Source organism: Sprattus sprattus (genome assembly GCF_963457725.1).
Source record: "Sprattus sprattus genome assembly, chromosome: 3".
Taxonomy (NCBI): Eukaryota; Metazoa; Chordata; class Actinopteri; order Clupeiformes; family Clupeidae; genus Sprattus; species Sprattus sprattus.
This window is the reverse complement of record NC_137922.1, coordinates 37,527,363-37,550,314: the sequence shown is the minus strand read 5'-3', so window position 1 is coordinate 37,550,314 and position 22,952 is coordinate 37,527,363. Positions and strand designations below refer to the sequence as shown.

General features: G+C 44.6%; 1 protein-coding gene across 1 annotated transcript in view; it reads right to left on the bottom strand.

The window, feature by feature from the left end:
• The window catches only part of plxdc1 (plexin domain containing 1), a gene marked incomplete at its 3' end in the record, with an annotated part of 42,505 nt that extends 24,383 nt beyond the window's left edge, over positions 1 to 18,122 (bottom strand). The window contains exon 1 of the mRNA XM_080834463.1: positions 17,835 to 18,122. Within this exon, the coding sequence (XP_080690589.1) occupies positions 17,835 to 17,910 (76 nt within the window). The 5' untranslated portion in view covers positions 17,911 to 18,122. The remainder of the gene's footprint in view (positions 1 to 17,834) is intronic.
• Positions 18,123 to 22,952: the final 4,830 nt, after the last annotated feature.

Sequence of the window (22,952 nt, the reverse complement as noted above, 5' to 3'; positions counted from 1 at the left end):
TAGTTTACTATCCCAAACCTTGGCGACTCAGCTGCCTATGAACCATTAAGGGCTAAACTGGCCGAGCGACTGGTTTCAGCTTGTCATGGTTGGTGCTATTTGCTCTTTGGAGCTGACTGAACTTGTTAAAAGGACTCTGATTCTGCCAGTAACAACCCCTCTCAGCCAATCTTCCCACGTTGTGACACATAACTGTGTAATGGAACTGGCAAGCCGTGTTGTACTGGTGCTGTAAACTGAACTACTCTGTGGACGTAAGGGCATTGAATAGTATAACCCAGGGGTTTTCAACTGGTTTTGTCCCAGGGACCACCATTCTGACTAGAAAGTAATCCGCGGCCCACTGATGTGCCTGCGCGCGTGCGTGTGTGCGTTCGTTCGTGCATGTGTGGGGTGAGGGGAGACCTGTATCTGGGCATGGTGAAGTCCACACAGCCTGTCTATTCGTGGTGAAATGGTAGACAGCGACAGTCTCATACAATTCTCTTGCCCTGTACTTATTCTTCAAGTACGCAAAAAAAATGCTCTCACACAGGTAGTTTGAAAGTTTGCAAAATACACCTCATTGATTTTGCAGCAAGCTCTGGAAATTCGGTCTGGCAACTTATCCAGAACTTAAGTCATATGAAAATCACGCAACATCTGTTGCATGTACTCAATAAGCTTGGCATTCAAGAAAACGTAATGCGTCTCCATATGCCGCAATAGTTTCGACAGCTTCATAGCTTCAGTTGACAGTAATGTTGAACACACGAAACACAGTGGTACCCCCTCTCCTGCTCTGGCTATCTTCACTGTAAATCCGTATTTGATGTATTCCTCATTGTTTTTTCTTTTTCTTTGTTGACTTTGTTTCCCTGTATCCTGTGAAGGTGTACCTTTGTCGTGGCAGCCTGTCTCTCTCCTCACTAAACACCGATCCATTGGTGCTTCTGACCAGCTAACTCCAGTAGAACGAAATGTTAGCTAAAGACAGTAGATAACTTCAGTCGTTCACCAAAAGTTTTACTTTTTCGACTAAACTTCAAAAGTACTCGTAGGCTATGCTTAACTGCAGATGCTTGTCAACTTCGCACGCGAAACTGTACGCTATGAATTATCCGGTATGGTGACGTTACGAACGCAATGCATTAACATCAGCAAAGCACAGGCTACCATAGACTGGATAGGTGCAAGGCTACATTCTGTCAGCGTGAATCACCTTTATATTATTTTAGACATATTTTTCTTATTTCAGACATTTTCAATAGTAATCTGGAAATGTGTTGAAATATCAAAGCAAATATATATATATATATGTATATTCTTTTTTATCGCGGACCCCCATGCAATACCGCCACGGACCACCAGGGGGCCGCAGACCCCCGGTTGAAAACCCCTGGTATAACCAAAACATGGCCTTCACAATCGATGATGTCAGACACACAAGTCAATGTTTAGAATCAGGCCTGAGGATAAAGTAGACAACATAATGTATAATAATGGTGCAGCTTAGCTAGGAATTCCACAACAATTGTATATTTTATGATAAAAGCATGACATTTGGTACAGTTATGGCCAAAGGCATTCCAAAAAGATGTGGATATGGAACCAACATGAATTTTCAATATTGCACCCATGGCAGCCCTTTTTCAAAACGCCCGCCAGTGTTCTTATCAATTTCTTGCAATTTCATTTGAAAATAAAGAAAATTGATTGATTGAGTTGGAAATTGGTATTTTAAGCCTGAAATTGGTATGGGTTGACCAAAAGTTGCTACTTGATATATTCATATAATATTGTCTATTAGACCACTCGAGAACAGCCTCAATTCAAGATCATGGTTTTGGATCACAAGAGTAAAAAAACTATTTACAGTACAATTTACACTGAGAACCTCAAACTTGAATTGCACAATTGCAGAAGGTATACCTAGCCTGACGATGTCATACTCATAATTCTAGTCAGAATATGAGTTTGATACTGACCCATTGGGCTGTGATTATGGGGCGTGTTTCAACGAACCAGGAAAAAAAAATGCCAATTGGATACCTCAATTGGATACCTACAACCAATCAGAATGCCAATTGGATACCTCAATTGGATACCTACAACCAATCAGAGCAACATAGTATGACCATCTGATACATTAAAACTTTTACCGGATCCCGTAGGAAGGACGGCAAACACATATTTTCGATCGACTAATGCCTTGATCGCGTTTCTCTGCTCCTCTTTCAAAATGAATGCGCTGTCAATATCGGTGAGATATGCCTGCTCACGTACTTATAAGCAGCGAGGCTAGCTAGCTACTATGTGTTTCAATGGATTTTTTGTCTAAGCTTTAGCAATAACCTATCAATAATGGTCTAGAGCGCTTCAGTTAAGACCTACAATCCTCGGCAACATTCGTGTTGCACATACACAATGGTACGGCATAATCCGGCCGCTGATACTCTCTCCCCAACTGCACAGCAAAAATTTGGTGGGCGGGGTTCGGGCTGGTATCAAGACTAGGGCATACCACTTCCTCCCTTTGAAACTGCTGACAGACATTGTTTCCTATCCATGTGGAGAGCTGAAGAGCAGAACCATATTTTATGCTCGACCTCAGATGTGCCATTCTCTTCACAAGTTCCCTTTTGCGTGTGGGAATGCAGCATCAGTCCTATGTTTAAAGGAACTGTTGTCTCCTGTGAAGACCTTTGTCTGACAAAAGCTTCTGCGCCTGGCACCAGCAGCATCTGCATCAGCGTCTTTGTCATTCTCCTGCTCAAAGGCTTTGGCAAGAGCAGCACTAACATCTTCAAAGGACATCAGGTCATCTCTTCCCTTCTTGAATGATTGCATATCAGGGAATTCAGCAAGAATCCTCTCCCTCAGTCGTGAAGAGTTAATTCTGGTATCAACCTTTACTCCAAGCTGTTCCATTCATGACTTGTAGAGCTGGGCAAGTTCAGCTAGCTTAAAGATTGGTGCTGTCTCCTCATCTTGCCTGTTCTCTCTCTATGTAAAGGACCAGCTCAGCAAACACCAATGTGAGAGATGTGATGATGCTCATCTGCCTGGCCATTATTATCATGACCTTCGCATGAAGTTCGCCTTTCTGGCACTATTGTAGAGACCTACTTGGCACTTGATGGCCACCATGTCCTCAGCACTAAGTTGCCGCAGTAGTTCTGTGTCTTCAAGTCAGGTTGCAAAAGTGAGCACCCGTTATTGCAGCTTCACAAAGGCCATCATGACCAGCAGGTTGTCTGCAGAAGAAGCAGGTGTCTTGTCTCATTTCAGAGGTACTTTGCAGCTTAGTTGTATTTTACTTCAGCCTGCCTTTTTATGGTATTGGCTGCCTAATACCTTGGCCCTAATCCAATCTTTCAAGTGGGAGTGTTGAAGGGACCTGGTCAAGTTCATTGAAACTGAATCAAATGCTTTGCAAGTGAACTCTATACCCTTCCTTGTCTGTTAGCTTGGACACCTCAATGCCTCCGCCTTGTCTTCTTGGCATATAATACAGAGTTTCTTGGCTGTGCAAGAAGTTGATGGTCCTTGACAAAAAGCTAAAGTTTGAAGTTCTTTGACATTTTCCTCTGCAATTCTTAAAAATCTTAAAAAATGTATAATCAGACTAATCTACAAACTTTTTTGCAATTCAATTCTCATACCAATCTTGAAAAATGTATCATTCAAATTGCAGTTCCCTGGAACTAAGTATGGTAGATACATTTTACTAATTAGGTCCTCAACTTTAGAAAAATGGCTGCAATGGGCGCCATATTGAAAATTCATGATGGCTCCATATCCACATATTTTTTGAATGCCTTTGGCTATAACTTTACAAAATGTCATGCTTGTATCCCAAAATGAACAATTGTTATGGTTATCTGCACCACTATAATGTTTTCCTGAACCAGTTATCAAATCATCATTTTCAGTCAGGGACACATCACACTATATGGTACGTAATGGGGTTTAATCCATTTATTGATCATTTATCATTATTTGAGTGAGCTTATTTTTAACTTTTCAAAATCTTTTATTTTAACATATGTAGTAACCGTTGTAGACTATGCCTATCGCCGTCTTGGGACCAGCAACCTACATAATGGCTTCAATTCCCAAGCACTGATATAACTGTGTGACTTAATGTTATGCAAAGTTTGAGGAACTGCGCTGGACTCTCATAGGAGGGAGTAGGGCGCCAAAACAAGCAGTTGGAGGCTGGTTTAAAGACGGGTGTCAGATAAGGATTATCTAGTTTCCCATGGAAAAGAGAGGGGGAACCTGAGGGACCATACCGGACTCAGAGAATGGATCATATTGTTTCCAAAGTCTCTCCTCACCTTCTCAGATACTCTAATAACTGCTCCACACATGAGGCAGTATAGGGGTGAAGAGTTCAGTGTTTCTACCACAGGTGTCTGTGCAGCCATACACACACACACAGACACAGACAGACAGACAGACAGACAGACAGACAGACACACAGACAGACAGACAGACAGACAGACAGACAGACACACACACACACACACACACACACACACACACACACACACACACACACACACACACACACACACACACACACACACACACACACACACCCACTACGCATATACTTTCACACACACACTCACACATAATCCAGCATACACACATAATCCAGCACACACACACCATCCAGCTCGCACACACTGAAATCGCTGGCAGTTTGACCCATGTTTATCGAAGGAGTTCAAATCACATCCCAAAGCCCCAGTGTCCTGAGGCCATCTGTGCCAGTGCCAAGTCCTGCTCTGCAGCAATAGAAAAGGTATTTGTTAGGAGCCCCTCTCTAATGCTCAGAACTACACTCCCCTGTGCAGCCCCCTAGAAGCACCCTGAACTCGCTGTGCTTACAGAATGAACAGTCATTCTTCTGAACTATCAGAAACAGCTCTCTCTAATACTGCCTTGCTGGGTGCTCTGTAAACATGCTGGCCTAGCAGACGTTTGGAAGTTGCGTGCTGCTCACATAATATACAATTCCTGTAGCAGAAGGATTTTAGACACATCCTTTTGCTATTAGTCTGTGTAGTCAGTTTTTGATCTGTTAAGTGTGCTGACAAGTCCAGAATCGTATATAAATGAGGAGATTTTTCTGTTATTTAGATAATCAGTTGATATAAATGCACAGAGACGTGAAACACACACACACAGTTAAACACACAGTACACAAAGACGCCAAATGTGTCATTGTTCGATGTCTTTTTATTTGGCAGTAAGGAACGGCTTTTATTGCGGTGGTATGAGTCAGAGCCTTCTCATACTTTTGTCTGATTAATTGCGCTTAACTGTAATAGCTTTGGCCCTCACAAGTGTGATGGCGTGTTTTTCTAGTCTGTGAGAAAAACATTGAATCCCACGGGCCACTAGTGGTGTTGCTGAGAAGCAGGGCTGAACCGAGCAGCAACATAATTAAGTTGCACTTCTGAAACAATTAAAGATGGAGAAATAATGGTTTGACGACCGCTGTCTCGGTTCAACACATTCTCTGTGTTCAGCATTCTAATCAGCCAACTGAAGGCTCTTGCTGATCACAGTCACAGAGAAATCTTTCCAAACAAAAGCAGAAAGATTAAAAGGTGAAACTATAGCAAATCGTTCCAAACAAAACACTGCGGAAATAAACAGACTAATTGCTAACATTGAGCAGAACAAGAATGTAAATAAATGATGCGTTAGTTTCGTGTCAGTCGCGATTTTTGTATGAAAACATCATGTTTTGAATGTAGCATACCATGTGTGGGCTACCCTCTGTCCGCTGCTGCCTATTAAACACATATTTCTTTTTACGACCATTGCTTGAAATTCCTGTAGTAAGGGCCTTTCGAGTGCCATGTGTTCTCGCAGGCAACAGATAGGGCTAGAGGAAAACCGACGGCCTCCTTCGAGGTCCAAAATAACATCGGTTAGAGAAAAAAAGGATATGGGTTTTTCGCTCTACAACCACAGAAACCACCATGTCCTGTCAAAACATTTAGTGATTGCTGAGCATGTCATCAAATCTCAAGGATTTTGGCTCAGTTTAACTTATTTATTACCGTTATACATTTTTTACGAAGGCCATGGCAGAAATGTGTGCTGTGTGTCATGAAAGATCACTTGAAGTAGATGAGGGGTATAAACATATTCTATAATTAAACTATTCTCTCTGTTCAAAGGCTGTGGAAGAAAGAATGGCATTCACAATAAGCTTCCTCTGCACTCACAGACACACACAGACACAAATACCCACTGTGACAGGCCAAGCCTATCCTATCGCACCACGATTGTCACACACACACATACACACATAGAAGGCAGCTTTAAACACACACATGCAACGCATGTCAGTGTTGGCATGCACTTTTTCTCCTGCACACAGGTGTGATAAAAGATCAACTGGATCAATAGGAGAACTTCATGAATCATGAAATGGTTTTCCAGAAGACTTATGAAACACATACACGCACACACACACAGCATGCCATTTACTGAATGCATAATCCACACCCTCACTGGTGCTGTAAGCATACAAATGTGTGCTGAGAGTGTGTCTGCAAAGACTACAGGAAGAATTCAGGTAGGGGCAGAGACAATATTAATCATTCAAACAAATCCCTTTGATATTTTTAAGCCGTGGTTATTCACATTTTGCCTTAAGGCTGTTGTTCTGTCGAGTCGGATCTGGGTCATGGAAAGTAGTCTACCGGGTTCACTCTCTCCCTGTCTCTCTCTCTCTCTCTCTCTCTCTCTCTCTCTCTCTCTCTCTCTCTCTCTCTCTGTCTCTCCATCTTTCTCTCATTGAAACTCTCTGTCACTTTCCCTCCTCATCCCTCTCTTACTATCTGTCTCTCTTCTTCATCACTCAATCATCCCACCTCTCATTCCTCTTCCTTTACTTCCCTTTTCCCTGTTTTCATTCCTCAGCAGAAGAGTGTCATGCTCTGTATACGCCGAGACCTGCAGGTAGTCTTTTTTCATAAATCAACTCCAAAGGGCGCGAGGTCAAAGTTTGCCATGTTCTTTCTCCTCCGAGAAGCCAAAATAACTAAGGAGACGTAAGTCTTCCTGACAGATAACAGTACTGGGAGAGATCTGCCCCGAGATGAGAGAGAGATAGAGAGATAGAGAGAGAGAGAAATAGATGTAGTTTAAGATAAGGATGAGGAAGAGAAGAAAAGGTGAGAGGAAAAGGAAGCAAGAATGAAGAGAGAGTGTGTTGACAGTTCAGTATGTTTGAGTGTGTGAGTCGGTATAGGTGTGTGTGACTGTGTGCGTGCATTGTGTGAGCCTGCACAAATGGGTGTGTGTGAGTGTGTGTGAGAACAGAGATTGATAGACACTGAGAGAGATTGAGAGAGGGACAGAGAGAACAAGAACAAGAAAAAGAACAAAAGGAGAGTTTCACGAGGGAGAGAGCCCTATTAAAAAAGTCTTGTTTTTTATTTCGTCTGTTGCAAAAGCTCAGCTATTTCTGCTGTTCCAAAATCTGAGAGGATTAATTGGGCCATCGACCACGTTTAGGTTTGCTGAACAGAAGGCAGACAAAGAAACCGAGGGAGGCAGAGGAGGAACGAATGCAGGTGGCAAGGCAGGAACGGAGGATGAAGAGAGAGTGAGAGGAGGGAGCAAGAGGGAACAGAGAAGATAACAAAGAGGATGGGGTGAGGAGAGGAGGAGCAGAGAGACGACAAGACAAGACCTGAAATGAAGAGAAAAGTGCAAGAAAGAAATAGAAACGAGTGCAATCAAAGGAAGAGTGAGAGACTGCATCTGAGACACAAACAAGGTAGGATAGAGTGGAGAAGAGAGAGGCAGATAGAAGAGAGAGGCGAAAGAAAGATAGAAGGAGATAAAAATAGAAGAAAAAAAGCATAACGGAAGAGAAGTGGCGCGGGGCAAGGTCAAGGATGGCAGACATAACAGTCAATTTGCCACCTCAATGCAAAACAACCAATTAATAATCATAAGACAGACACCACCCCACTACCCTCCCCTCCTCCGGGATCCTCCTGACCAATCAGGGCACTTTTACTTAACAAACAGGCCTGAGGCCGAGGCCTGTGGTGTTGGCAAATAAACGCAGCAGGCATGAAATATAACTCTCGAAAAAACAGACGGCACAGGACGAGTGATCTGCTCGGCATAAATGCTGATCATCAACCTTTGGCGCAGTGCGTTTGCATCTCATTGCTTTGATTAATGGAGCGGGGTTATTTAAAGTGTGAAAACGCAAAAAAGGATACACACACACACAAACACCCAGACAAATACTTTCTAATACACACACAAACCACCAGACAGCCATAACAAACACACAAACAAACATATGAAATATATAACAGGGGATTTCACAGACCACACACACACACACACACACACACACACACACACACACACCCACATGCACACACAAAGACACAGACAGACAGACACACACACACACACACACTCACACACACAGACTGACATCCAATAGATAACAGAGGATCTCACACCACACACTTCTCCCACACACAACTCGAACCCTTCCAGAATCTAATAACTCCTCCACATTAGATGACAGTTAAACACAGAGGAGAGAGCACATGATGTTTAAACACACTGGAGAGAGGACATGATATTCAGACAGACTGACTGAACATTCTCATTATCATATCATTTGGCATTCCTTTCCCATAAGTCTCCCCTGTATGTTCCTCCGTCTGACTGTATCTCGATGCTGCTCTACAAAAAACCCAACAAAAGCCATACAGGATTGACAGGCCACACTGTAACACACTGACCGAGGAGGCACTTTCATCTTGGTGTCTTGTGTAGCCTCTAATGCAGAGACATGTTTTCTTTTTAAAGCTTTTAGAGAAAGAATGTTATTTTGTTCTCCTCCTCCTCCTTCTTCCTCCTCCTGCTCCTTCGGTGAGTTTCATATTACAGAAAGTGTTTTTTCTTTCCTCTCTTTTTTTTGGCCGACGAACAAAGCTGTTTTTGAAGGTTATAACAGTAGGGATTAAACATCTTGTCCTGCATGAAAAGAGATTCCTTTGTACCCACTAGTCTCACTGTGTTGGCTAAACTGGGCCGCTCACCCGCCACTTCTTCAAAAGTATCGTGCTACTCTGCCTTGAAAGAGCCATTCCTCTTTTAGGAGGAGAAGGAGCAGTCCAGAGGGAGCCAGGCATTATCTTGGCTAAGAAGTGTTTGTGGCTTCTCAGAGTTTCTTCAACAGGCCCAATATGGAGTGGGCAGAATTATTTTAGAAACCTAGAAGGACTGCTTTTCAAAATAGTTGACTCTAGAAAACATCTGGAGCAGATGCACGCATGATAAAATCAGATTCTGTGTCTGAATTTGTCTACATTTTTAAACTAGCTGTTAACTGTTAGCTGCTACCTGCTAGGTATTAGCTGCTACCTGCTAGCTGTGTAGCCCAACAGTGATGGATGTCTGGACTGACAGGAAAACTGACAACTGTCTTGACAGATGTCAGAGTGGGTTCTCTTGGGTCTTCTCACGTATGCCACATCAAAACCAGGGTGTGTGCAGGCATGCGTACCACACATAGAGAACACGATTCCAGACACAGTCAATCTTGGTGCTGCCACATATGAGAGTTGCAACAGCAACACACAAGAACACATGGAGCCAACTGCAGTGATGAGCAGGTCTTTGTGGAGAGAGGGAGGGAGAAGAAGAGGGAAGGATAAAATGAGATATAAAAAATATGGCCTCACTCCATCTAAAAGAGAAAAGAGAGCCTGGAGTGATAGAAAACAGATGAAGGGAGCAGGGCATGAAACGAGCGTCAGTAACAAGCGCTGATGACTCAAATAAATCTGCTCATGGGGTTGCAAACATTCTGCACCTCTTAGTTCAATACACACACACACAGACACACACACACACTCAGACACTCACACCCTCCCCTCAACATTATTTCCATTCTGCTTGACTCCGACGCTAATTTACTAACTAGGTAAATATGTGGCCTTCTAATTGTTTCCTTTGTTCGCAGTTAATTGGAAGCTGACGAGCGCTCGCGATATGGAGATGATGTCACATCGCGAGTACCGTGGCACACTGAGTGAGGGCGTGATTGGAAACATGTATGATGGCTAAGTCTTTGCTGGGAAGAAAAATCCTCAAGCAGGGTGGCCCTGAGGACCAGGTCTCTCGCTGGCCTATTTTACAAAGGAAACATCTAATGCCACATCCATGCCATCTAATTTCACATCCATGCCATAAAATGCCATATATACATCGCCACATCAGTGCCATATTATGCCACATCCATATATTTGGTCAAGCTCCTTTCCTGTAATGGTGCAGCCTAGCTGGAATAAAGGGACTGGTATAAAGTTCCTGGTGGGTCCTGACTTTGGAACAGATCTGGCTATCACATCCAAGCCATATCAATAGGTCATGTCATACCATATCAATGATACATCCATGTCAGGTCATACCACATTAATGCCCCATCCATGTCAGGTTATACCACATTAATGCCCCATCCATGTCAGATTTGGTCCAGGTCCTATTCTGTAATGGTGCACCCTAAGTTGTATCAGGGAAGAAGGCTGAAGTCAGTTGGTAGCTGCTGTCTGTGACATGGATCTAGCCGCTACATCCATGCAAGACCTGGACCATAACTGGGCCATAACTGGACCATAACTGAGATCCTCCTGAGCTAGCTGCCTCTGGCAAGTTCTCTCCACAGCAGGCCCTCATCTCTGTTAAGACAAGAGGCCACCCGTAAAATGCAGACAGAGGGGAAGTGGGGAGCCATTAAACACAGATGAGAATGTGCCGCTAGTCAGGATAGGATGGAACCAGCAGAGTCTGTCCCTCTCTTGGTCTCTTGCTCAGTTCATGCCTGCCTGTGCTTGGACATGCTCAGTTGGTTACTAGTTGCACATGATCAAGCTTTTCTGGTCTGCATATGAGTTTGCAGATGTTCAGTTGGCCCCTGTGTCTGCACATGCTCAGTCTGTTCCTGTGTCTGCACAGGCTCAATGGAACCCTGTGCTCAGTTTCATCCTGTATCTGCGCATGCGCAGGGAGTCTGCACATGCTCAGTTTGTTCCAGTGCTTGCACATGCTCAGTCTGCATTTGTACCTGCACATGCTCAGTTTGTTCCTGTGACATTCTCAGTTTGTTCCAGTGCTTGCACATGCTCAGTCTGCATTTGTACCTGCACACGCTCAGTTTGTTCCTGTGCCTGCACATGCTCAGTTTGTTCCTGTGGCTGCACACACTCAGTCTGTCACCACATGCTCAGTAAGTAATCCACTGTGTCCGCAAACCCTCAGTCCGCCCCAGTTTCTGCCCAGTGTGTTTCTCCCTCTTCCCACAAATATTTATTGTGTTTCTGGGCTCATTTACACACTGTCCCTCTCTGGGGTAAGCAAACCCTAAAATGCAGCTTGAAGGTGAATTTACAATGAAGCCAATTCTGTCCCTAAAAGCCCTGCCCAGGAAAAAACTAAAGCTGACTGACCTCAATAACATATGCGGTACAACGTGCGTCATCTTCAGAGAGAGAGAGACTGAGACAGGGAAAGAGTGGAAAAAAAACAGATAGGCAGATAAAAATATAAAAAGAGGATAAATAGATAGAGAAAAGATGGTGACAGAGAGATTGAGACAGATTGAGACAAACAGAAATAATTAGACAATGAGAGAACTGGGGCCGACAGAGAACGAGACCGAAAGAGAGGGAGAAAAAGAGAGACATTATGTGCCCATCATGCTTACATGAACACGGCCACACAGACAGGAGAAACAAACCATTCAATGCTCTAATGGAAGTGAGCGCACATGTGGAGGACTGTTGAATGTTCCTGTGTAGAAAAAAACAAGCACAGGACACCAGCTGCCTTTCAGCATTAAAAGCACAGTCTGACCTTTACACTCATGTATCAATGCCGGTGTGAAGGCTCTTGCTAATGGTAGTCATGCTGGGGACTGTGTGTGTGTGTGTGTGTGTGTGTGTGTGTGTGTGTGTGTGTGTGTGTGTGTGTGTGTGTGTGTGTGTGTGTGTGTGTGTGTGTGTGTGTGTGTGTGTGTGTGTGTGTGTGGTGTGTGTGTGTGTGTGTGTGTGTGTTTGGGTGTGCGTGTGTGTGTGTTTGTGTGTGTGTGTGTGTGTGTGTGTGTGTGTGTGTGTGTGTGTGTGTGTGTGTGAATTTGTACTTGTGTGTGTTTTTATATGTGCATCTCTTATGTGCGTATGCATGCGTGTATGAGTGCCCACAAATGTGTAATAAGAGTCAGGTGATGTATGTTTGTGTGTGATGGTTAATGTGTGTCTGACGGAAGCTCTGCAGGAACAGTGGGATTATAAACTTTCATGCAGGCTGTATGTGTTTGTGCATTTGTGTGTATGTTTGTGGGGGGATATGAAGACTGTTTGAGGTGTGTGTGTGTCTGTGTGAGGGAGAGAGAGACTCATTAGCCTCATTCTACTATCGGGCCGATAGCCCCGCAGTATTGCCCTAAAACCCACCTATGGGCTACCTTTGTGTTAATGTCAGAAGCAAGTTGGAAGTTCAAGTTGAGATATCATGTGATAAAGTCTGGATGCCAGGCACAGACAACCTACTACAGAATAAGTTAAGGAAAGCTGTCCCTGTTTGGAACAGGGGGCAAGCTCACTTTATTGTTAATTCCTCACCATAAATTGTAATTGGTAGTGCCCTGGTAGTTGTGCAAATAAAAATGTCTCCACTATTATGTTTCTATTAAAAATGTAAAACGTCAACGTAAATTTATTCATAACATGGTTGGGACAGCAGTGACATGTGTGGGTTAACATATACATTAGTGTTAATGATCCATCCAATCTCAATTTGATGGTGATTACACATCATTATATATTGTATTCTTTGGGCCAGCTGTGTTTTGTATTGTATACTTTGTATACCGTAAAACACTCAAATTGTGGCCAGGGTCTTTTATTTACTTTGGCTGCATAGCGCAGAGGCCTTTATTTGGGGCAGGCTTGTATTAGGGGCAGGCCTTTATTACTTACTTATTATATATCTGTTGATTTGAATGGGGCACCCCAACGTTCGCAGGTCTGTTATTTCTTGATATTCACCACTGCGAATAGTTAATAACCGCTGTCATTGGCAACAGGTTTTGTGCTTCACAATCATGCACACACTCACACATCTTTCATATCATTCCGCAATTAGTCTGTAGTTAACGTAGCGGAAATTCATTGTAACTTGAAGTCAGCAAGTAATGGGTTGCTACGCAACACCTTAAACTTAAAGTTTTATTAGCCTGAAGAACAATTTTTTCTTAGCAGATTTCTTAGCGTGATGTCCGCTTTTTCTTAGCGGAAATCACGAAACGGCAACAAAAGCATTAACAAGAGATATTTTGGGGGAATGTATTCTATCGTTTAGGCAAGTAACTGTATAATAACAACTTTGCCTAGTAGGCTGAAACATTTCTATTTTATTGCAGCCCATGAAACAGCCCATGAAATTAGCCAAAAACATTATACATGAGGAGAACATGTATTTATGAAATGCATTCAATTGAATTGTGATGTCTGCTTTGTGCTGATGGACTGATGCTGGTAGGCTACAGTAAAATATGCTACCGGTACCTTATTTTACCTTTTTTTGTCTGTATCAACCACGTCCCCGGCTACTGTCTGAAGCCCAGCCTCTAATTGATTCAGATCTTTATTTGAGGATTTATGGTAAATATATTGAGATTTGATCCGCCAGTGTGGATCATGACGTGCACCGTGTCAATAGCATGTCTGCATCATGTAGACACAGCCAGGACAGGCTCACTTTCTTTTAAGTTGTGATAGACTTGGGTTGTAATTCATTTATATCCAGTTGTATTACAATCATGTTGGCTGCTCAGTCTCCCCTACTTGATCAAGCTACCATTGCACATTTGTATCAAATATTACAGTAAACAAAGACCAAATTTGGTGTGGTGACAAGCTTCAACAATTCTCCATTTTTTAAGGTTACTTTGTAGCGTGTAGGTTACTTGATAATGACTTCCTTCCACGTTGACACCGCCTTAAGCACCAGTACGCCCTGCTAGGCCCAAGGCTAATCAGCGGGCCTAAAGCCCCTGGCCATAAGCCCTGAGGAAGCCCAGAGAAGCACGATCAAGCCCCAATGTGATGTGACAGTGGAGACGCAACTGGCCTTGGCTTGATTTGTCCCGATAGGGGAAACAGAGCTTTTCTGTTGGAGAGGTGTATACATGTGTGGTTAAGGAGACGAGGAAGGAGTGTTTGAGCGTAGGCAGATCTGGAGTAGATCTCTGTAAGGTGTACAGAGGAAAGGCTCCAGAGGACAAGTGTGTCTAAATGAAACAGGAAGGGGAAAGCTGTGTGTGAGTGTGTGTGAAAAAAACATAAAGATAGAGTGTGAACAGGATAACAGACCTGTAAGAGGGAGATAAGGAGTGTTTTGAAGTGTGCAAGAGAGCTGTGTGTGTGTGTGTCGGTGTGTGTGTGTTTGTGTAAAGTTCAGGGGAACAGAGTGACAGCTGGACAGAGTGTGCAAGTTTGTGTGAATTTGTGAGAGTGTGTGTGTATGAGTATGTGTATGTGTGAAGAAGTGTGTTTCAGATGCAGATGAGCAGAGTGACAGCTGGGTGTGTCAGGTGTGAGGAGCGGTGTGTGTGTGTGTGTGTGTGTGTGTGTGTGTGTGTGTTTGGGGTGCAGGGGAGCTGAGTGACAGCTGGATATGTCTCAGGTGAGGGTAGTGTGTGTGTGTGTGTGTGTGTGTGTGTGTGTGTGTGTGTGTGTGTGTGTGTGTGTGTGTGTGTGTGTGTGTGTGTGTGTGTGTGAATCTGAGAATCATTGGCAGACCCAGCAGTGGGTAGGGGAGAACAGTGTACTCTGAGGAGGAGGAGAAGGAGGAGGAGAGGAGAGATAGAGAGAGGCGATAGAAGTGGAGAGGAGAGAGGGGGGGGAGGAGAGAGAGGGGGGAGGGAGGGATGGATGGAAGAGAGAGGCCAGTGAAAGTAGAACAGCACTGGGCTGAGGGAGAAGAACCAGGCCTTCTAAAAATACAGCATCTCCGAGGAGGATAAAAATACACACACACACACACACACACACACACAGAGGGACAGAGAGAGAAAGAGAGAGGAAATGGGTGTGTGTGCCACTAAATAGTTGGCGCAGAGGAGGGGACGCTATGCAACAAGCTCACACCTATATAATCTTCCGCTAACAGACATGTGTGAACAAAGGATAGCACTGACATGAAATCCAGAAACACACAAACACGCACACACATAATTGTGTACACACACGCACACACACACACGCACACACACACTTGTGCGCTCCCAAACACACACACACACACACTTCTCCACCCTGTTGTTTATGATCCTCTCCTCCTTATTTCAGCCTTTGTTTAGCCCCTGACACTGCAACAGATTCAGACTGTCTGAGAACAGGGTCAGAGTCTGCTCCTGCATTAGATGGCATCTCATCTCCACCTCCATCTCATCTCCATCTCCACCCCATCACCTGCCTCAGTCTGTGCAGCCCCTCCCCACTCATAGCAGGCCCAGACAGTTCAGTTTATGCTTTTAACACACACTTCCTTTCACAGCTGTGCAGCACTGATATACATTAACAGGATGTGGATGTGTGCACTCATTTGTATTCCTCCCACACTGCTGTTCTGTGTTCTCCCCACACCTCTCCATCTCTTTTAAGCACGTGTAAAAGGTTCTGTTATGTCAGGTGCACAACGCTGTGTTTCTTCCTCTCTTCGTTTGCCTCTCTCTTCCTCTTCCTCTTTCTCTTTCTTTCACTTCTCCTCTCCCTGCGCCTCCTTCTTCCTCTGTCTCCAATCTGACTACTCCTCAAATGTTTGCTTTCCTCATCTCATTATCCTCTTCCTCTCTATATCATCACACCCTACCTGTACCCAGCCACCCCGCCCCCCCGCCCCCCTTTCATCCTCACAGCCTTGACCTTCATCCACCGCTTCGCTTCTGACCTCGTTACCTTTAAAGGGCTGATTTTGACTGGAGTGAGGATGGGGTGAGGGGGGGGGGGGGGGGGGGGGGGGGGGGGGGGGGGATGAGTGCACCAGTCTGAACACACCATCTCAACCCCCCCCCCCCCCCCCCCCCCCTCCCAATAATGAAACATATTCCATGATCATCGTAGACAGTACCTCCCTCCCCCCCAGGGTGATTCACCCAGCATAACCACTGGCTCCCATCCCCTCCACCCCTGGGTTAAGATGGCAACAAATCAACTCTTCTCAGCACCTCCCTCAATCCGACCAGCCCCCACACACACGTTCATACACTCCTTAAGAAGAACGTCCCCCCAATAAACACACACACACACACCACACACACACACACACACACACACACACAATTACAGTCCTCCAACAGACATACATACACACATTCACTCATCAACTCGAACAACCTTCCTCAACACACACATGCATGTGCACGCACACACACACACACACACACACACACACACACAAACATTCACAAACTCCTCAAGAAGAGCAATCTCCCCCAACAGACACACACACATTAACACACTCAAGAAACATTCACAAACTCCTCAAGAAGAGCAATCTCCCTCCACTTAAACACACAGCTGCTCTCCATCCCACTGCTCTAGTTCTCTCTTCTGCTTCAACTTCTTCCATTCCTCACCTCCCCTCATCCTCTTCTTTCTTCTCCTCACCTCCCCTTTCCTCTCCTCTCTTTTCCTCCCCTTTACTCTCCTCTCCGTTTCTCACCACTCTTTTTTCTACTCTTTCTTTCCTCCTCTCCTCTCCCTGCATAGCTCTCTTCTCTCTTCTGCTATCCTCTCCTCTTCTCCCCTCCTCTCTTTGTCTTCTTTCCTCCTCTTCTCCTCTCTCAGATCGAATCCTACCCTGTGTGCTCCCCTGCTTTCTTAGTTCCTTATGCATTCTCCTAATATCTCCTCCCTCTCCTCTTTTCTCCTCTGCTCTCATTCCCTCCCCTTTCCTCTCAATTCACCTCTCTGCTTGTTAAATCACACAACAGACAATCAACTGATCTGAAATCAGACAGCTAGTTTGTCTTCAGGTGGTTTTACCTTTACCAAGGCGGCAGACGTGACTGATGCACAAGCAGCAGCATGGAATGATGGTATAGAAGAAATCTGTGTGTGCCCTGATCTTATTCAAGAGCACTCTGTTCATCTGTCACTCTCTTTCTCTCTCTCTCTTTCGCTCACTCTCTCTCTCACACACACACACACACACACACACACAAATGCAAACGCTTAAATGGATTCATACATATACACACACCCACACACACCCAAGTGCACACACACACACACACAAACATGTGCACACACACACGTGCACAAACACACACACACACATACACACACATAGATATGCCAGTCACGCTTGCCTGGTAAACCTCTCCTGACTGAATTGCTCCCATTTGTGCCATGTTATGTTGAAAGCATGAAATCACATTTCAAAAGATGAAAATGACATGCTTCTTCAAAGCCCAGCTGGAAGAACTGTCCTGTTTCTGTAGCTGTCCCAGGTATTCAATAATGTCTATCAGCTGTGCATCCTTATCTCTCTCCCTCTGTGTGTGTGTGTGTGTGTGTTTGTGAGTGACTCATTAAGCAGTGTGTGTGTGTGTGTGTGTTCGTGTGTATACGTAACTGAGTTGTTTTTGCTTAGTGTGGCAATGTGAGTGTATCTGATTTGATGTTTCTTAGAGCAACATGTTGCTCACTCCATCTCTCTCTCTACCCTTTCCGTGTGTGTGTGTGTGTGTGTGTGTGTGTGTGTTTGTGTCTTACCTGTTTGCTCCTGAGCCCACACTCTGGCCAGCTCCGCCTGGGAGAGACAGATCAACAGCACGGCACACAGACCCATGTCCACTCTGCTGTCTCTGTGTGTGGTTGTGTGTGTGTGTGTGTCTCTGCGCTCTTTCCTGCTCCCTTTCTCTCACTCCGGCTCTCTCCTCACTTACTCCCTCCTTCCTTCTCTCACTCTCCGCACGCCTTCTCTCTCACTCCCTCTTCTCCCTTGCCCCGCGTCACTTCTCACCTCCGTATGAAGAACGGATTGTGCGCAGCCTTTTTTCCTTCTTCTCTCCTCTCTTGTTTTAGACCTCCCTCTCTTTTCTTGTCTTCCCTCTCTCTCTCTCTCTCTCTCTCTCTCTCTCTCTCTATCTTTGTCTGTCCCTAACCTCTTCTCTTCTTTCCTTGTCTCCTTTTTTCCCCTCTTTTTTTTGAAGAACTTCAGGAAAAGGTCTCCAACTCTTCCAACTCTCTCCTCCCTCCTCTTTTTTTCTTGTCTTTGTTTTTTGGTCTTCACTCCAAATGCTGGGATGTTGTCGTCATGGCAATACCCAGTTGACTGACAGCAGACAAGGCATCTCACTGAAGTAGAAAGTCTTCTGTTCCCTCCATGTCTTCTTTTATCTATTCCGTATTTATTCTTTTCTTTTCTTTATCTTTTTTCTCTTCCCTGTCTCTTTCTCTCTTTCTCTCTCCCCTTCGCTGGGCCGTCTCTGGTGAAGTGCTCCGGATTCGCAAGCAAGGCTACGACTACCCCACATAAAAATATATATATATATATATATATATATTTCTGCTTTTCTCCTTCCCTTCAAAACAAAGAGTGGTGCAATTGAGGAATGTGTTGCCCCCTAGTGGAGAACTCTTGAAATATTACATGTGTACATTGTTTTGAAATCTCACCACTCACAACCAACCCACCAATAAAATAATAAAAATAACAAATCAAAACGGCTCCAGAATTAACCCTAACTGCTACACAAACAAACCCCCCACACACTCTCACACACACACTCTTGATGCAGATGATAAAGTTACATCAGGATGTAAACTAAGGAGCCCAGCAGCTTTACAGTGCTACTGAGTGACACACACACACACACACACACACACACACACACACACACACACACACACACACACACACACACACACACACACACACACAGCCACACACACACACACACACACACACACACACACACACACTCATGTTTCTTTATACTTCCAATCTATACTGAAAACCAGATGGCATACTAAAAATGCGGAGAGTATGACCCCAAGTTTGACAGCCACACTCTTATTACTCATGCCGATTTCCCACACGGCTCCAGAACAAGGCAGGCGCACAATGCAAGAACACCCGCATTCGCCAACACCAATATTTGCAGACTCCTATACACTGAGACAGCTGATCACCATAGCGACAGGTGAAGAGAGAGACGTGGAATGAGAGAGAGAGAGAGGGAGAGAGGGAGAGAGAAATAGGGCAACTGTGCAGTAACGTTGCAGTTGGCGAGCGCAGAGGTTGAAGTGGAACAAGTCTAGAGGAATCCTGCACAGCTGCTGAGAGTGGTAACACGCCAGCACTCCAACAGAGACACACACAAACACACACACACACACACACACACACACACACACACACACACACACACACACACACACACACACACACACACACAGGCCAGGGAGACTGGAGCTGTGACATGAACACACACACACACATACACACACACACACACACACACTCTCACACACACACACACACACACACACACACAATCATGCACACACTCACATATGTGCATCAACACACGCAGGCACACTCACATAAACACACACATGTACACACACACACAATAAGAAGCACATAGACATATGTGCAAATACAACACACAGGCCAAAAGAAACACACAAATTAACAAACGTGTGCATACACAAACACACAAATGACCCACATATATGCATATATATAGCTGACTATAGCTGTCTGTATATCTGTGTGTAAACGTGTGTTTGTGCGTCTGCATTTTTCTGGTGCGCATGTGTATTTGTGTCTATGTGTGTGCACATGTATTTGCGTGTGTGTGTGTCTGTGTTTGTGCATGGCATCAAAACCCACTGCATTCCTTATACCCGGGAGAGGCACCACTGTCATTACCATTTTGATTGACACAGCCTCTCAGACATGCTTTGATCATGTGTGTGTGTGTGCGTGCGTGTGTGTATGTTAATATGCGTGTGTATGTAAATATGCGTGTGGATATGTGTATTTATTGACCCATGAATATGTTTGTGTGCAGGATATGTGTACCTCATTAGAGTTCCTCGCCCACCACCCATTAAGAAATTTGGCTACCAACAATGCATCACAGCAATTGCAATTGGACTGCACAGAGAGGCCATACTGTGGCACTACGGAGAGGCTAAAGGCTGGCGTATGGTCTCAGGGCCAAGAGTGGATCCACGAAAAGGCAGGTTGGTTTTTTAACTGCCGGGCATCAGAGATGGGTGGACCGACTAGTGAGGTCCAAACCAAAAACAGGCCTGGCCGCCCACCAACCAACCTAGAAGGAAAAAGAAAAAAAAAATTAGGCCACATTTTGTAACTCAGGCTGGCGGGTGGGTTGTGCAATGTTTGTTTGCTTTTCCAAGGCTTTAACAGAAGGGGACTGGCGACACGGGCCTTTCATCGCTTTGGAGGGAAGTGATGGCAGCTTTTACGGCCTCTAATAAGCTGATAAAACAAGTTTAATGGTGTGGGGGCAACCAGGGGGCCTCAACATCGGCCGGCGGCCATTTTGGAGACAAAGTTCTGAGTGGCTCTGCTGAAAACTATCTCACCTCTTTCAAAAAACATAATTGAATTATTCTGTATGGAGCTGAACTGCAATGCAATAAACTAAAATATATTACTGTGCACTTATTTAAATAGTTTAATTCTCTCCCTTACTTTTATTCAATTTTAAATACTAACATTACGGTGATCAGGGGTCTCACAAACTCACCAACTAACTGAACAGGTAAAGCCTAGTCTTTCGGCTGAACAGCAGAGTAACATATCAGCCAATACTGATTGATTGCGCTGGGAATAAAGGAATGTAAAAGGGTATTACATATAAAAACCCTTTTTATTCTTGGTCTGTAAAAGGTTACTGTTGTTCTCTGAAAGTATTTGTTATTACAATGGCAGTCACCACCAAGTGAGCTTTCAGTCTTAATGTCAATATTAGCCTGTCTAATCTGTTTTCGTTGTGGCTTGTTTTGCCCCACAGTGAAAGGTTTCCTGTAGATGCCTGGAACATCAAATAAACCACATCTGTAATATTATTTGGTTCGCCATTGTTCAGAACACGCAGTCTGGAGCTAGCGTTTTATTACACTGGAGGTGATTACAGGCATGCAATCCGTGTTTACGTATGCATGTGCCTACTCGGTCTCAAATACACACACGCAGGCAAACACATTAAAAAAAACACTCACTCAAAACATGAGTGATCCTTCTTGTCTTTGTGCAAATAAACAACATGGGATGTTATGACATTGGATTTTCCAAACAGGAAAGATGTTGCACATTTGGCAATGGGCTTTACAAACCGGTCTGTTTACGACAGATCTACGGTTTACTGTTTAGCCAATGTGAGGTGTGCTATTCCAGAATGTTAATGCTTTACTGTGGAGTTCGGTACAACTTCATTGGCCTTTCTTTCTATCGGAGTTCGACTGGTCAAGGCGAGACTAATCAGAATCCTCTTCCTGAGCCAAGAACTTAGTTAAGTTATTGTCAATCCGTTACATGAAATGGTTCCAGAGGGACTGTTTGCAGTGGATCGAGTATCGCTCAGGCACAACTCATTAGGGCGCGGGGCTATTTGTTTTCCCCCGTTGCAACCAGACATGCCCGACAGAACTAGCATTGATCAGGGACCCCTGCGCGACGCCAGTTTTCGTAATGACAAGGTGAATAGGCGATGATTTGGTGCCCAGGCGGACATGCTAACCTTTGTTCCAGATCTTTCATTCCCTCGGCCTCCCCTCTTTATTCCTCCTTATCTCCACCTCCTCTTGCACTCGTAATTTTTTCTGCTCTCCTGTCCTCTCCGTCCACCTGGCACCAGACGCACGCGGGCTGGTTCCCATTACGGCGGGAATTACACACATACTCTCTCTCTCTCTCTCTCTCTCTCGCTCTCTCTCCTCACTTCAATTGGAAACAGGTTTGAAGGGAGCGCCTTTTACGAGAAACTCGGCAAACATCTGAGCTCTTCGGCAACTGATGGGGGGAAAAGTAGAGCAACAACCATTACAAGAAAGAAAACAAAATTGAAATGGGTTATGTAAGTTTGACAGTTGTAACATGAACTAAATAGGATTTAATGGGCTTGGAAACGACACTGTGTTTGTGTGTGTGTGGCACACTTTCGCTCATATTCCCTTGGTCCTTGCCATTTCTCTTGTATGTCAGTGCCCTGTGTGGTGCATGGGAACCCCCATTTATAATCTCTTGTCATACAACAAACGTGTGTGTGTGTGTTGACATAGAGACACTTTAGTGATTATACCAAATGTTTTTACAGCAGGTCTGCACTTCAGAAAAGGCTGTAAATGCACACATGTGTGTGTGGGCGTGTGTGTGTGTGCGTGTGCGTGTGCGTGTGTAAATACTGTTGTTATGATGCTAAATGATGAGTGAGACAGACATTACCAGATGCTCATCTCTTTATACAGCCCATGAAAATCTCACATCCTACATCAGATAAGCTGTCTGTGAATCATGAATGATATCACTTCCATGAAGCAGCAATTCTCCACTGACATCTTTTACAGCTATGGGAACGTGTCAAAACAAACAAACAAACAAACAAGCCGTCCCCAGTGATGCCAACCACTGCTAACATTGTCCACTGTCAACATCAATGAGGCATGTGTGTGTGTGTGTGTGTGTGTGTGTGTGTGTGTGTGTGTGTGTGTGTGTGTGTGTGTGTGTGTGTGTGTGTGTGTGTGTGTGTGTGTGTGTGTGTGTGTGTGTGTATGCGTGTGCAGGGTGTCTGTGTGTGCATTTGTGTGTGTGTGAAAACTCCCTGGCCAGCTGGGATGGGGGGGGGGGGGGAC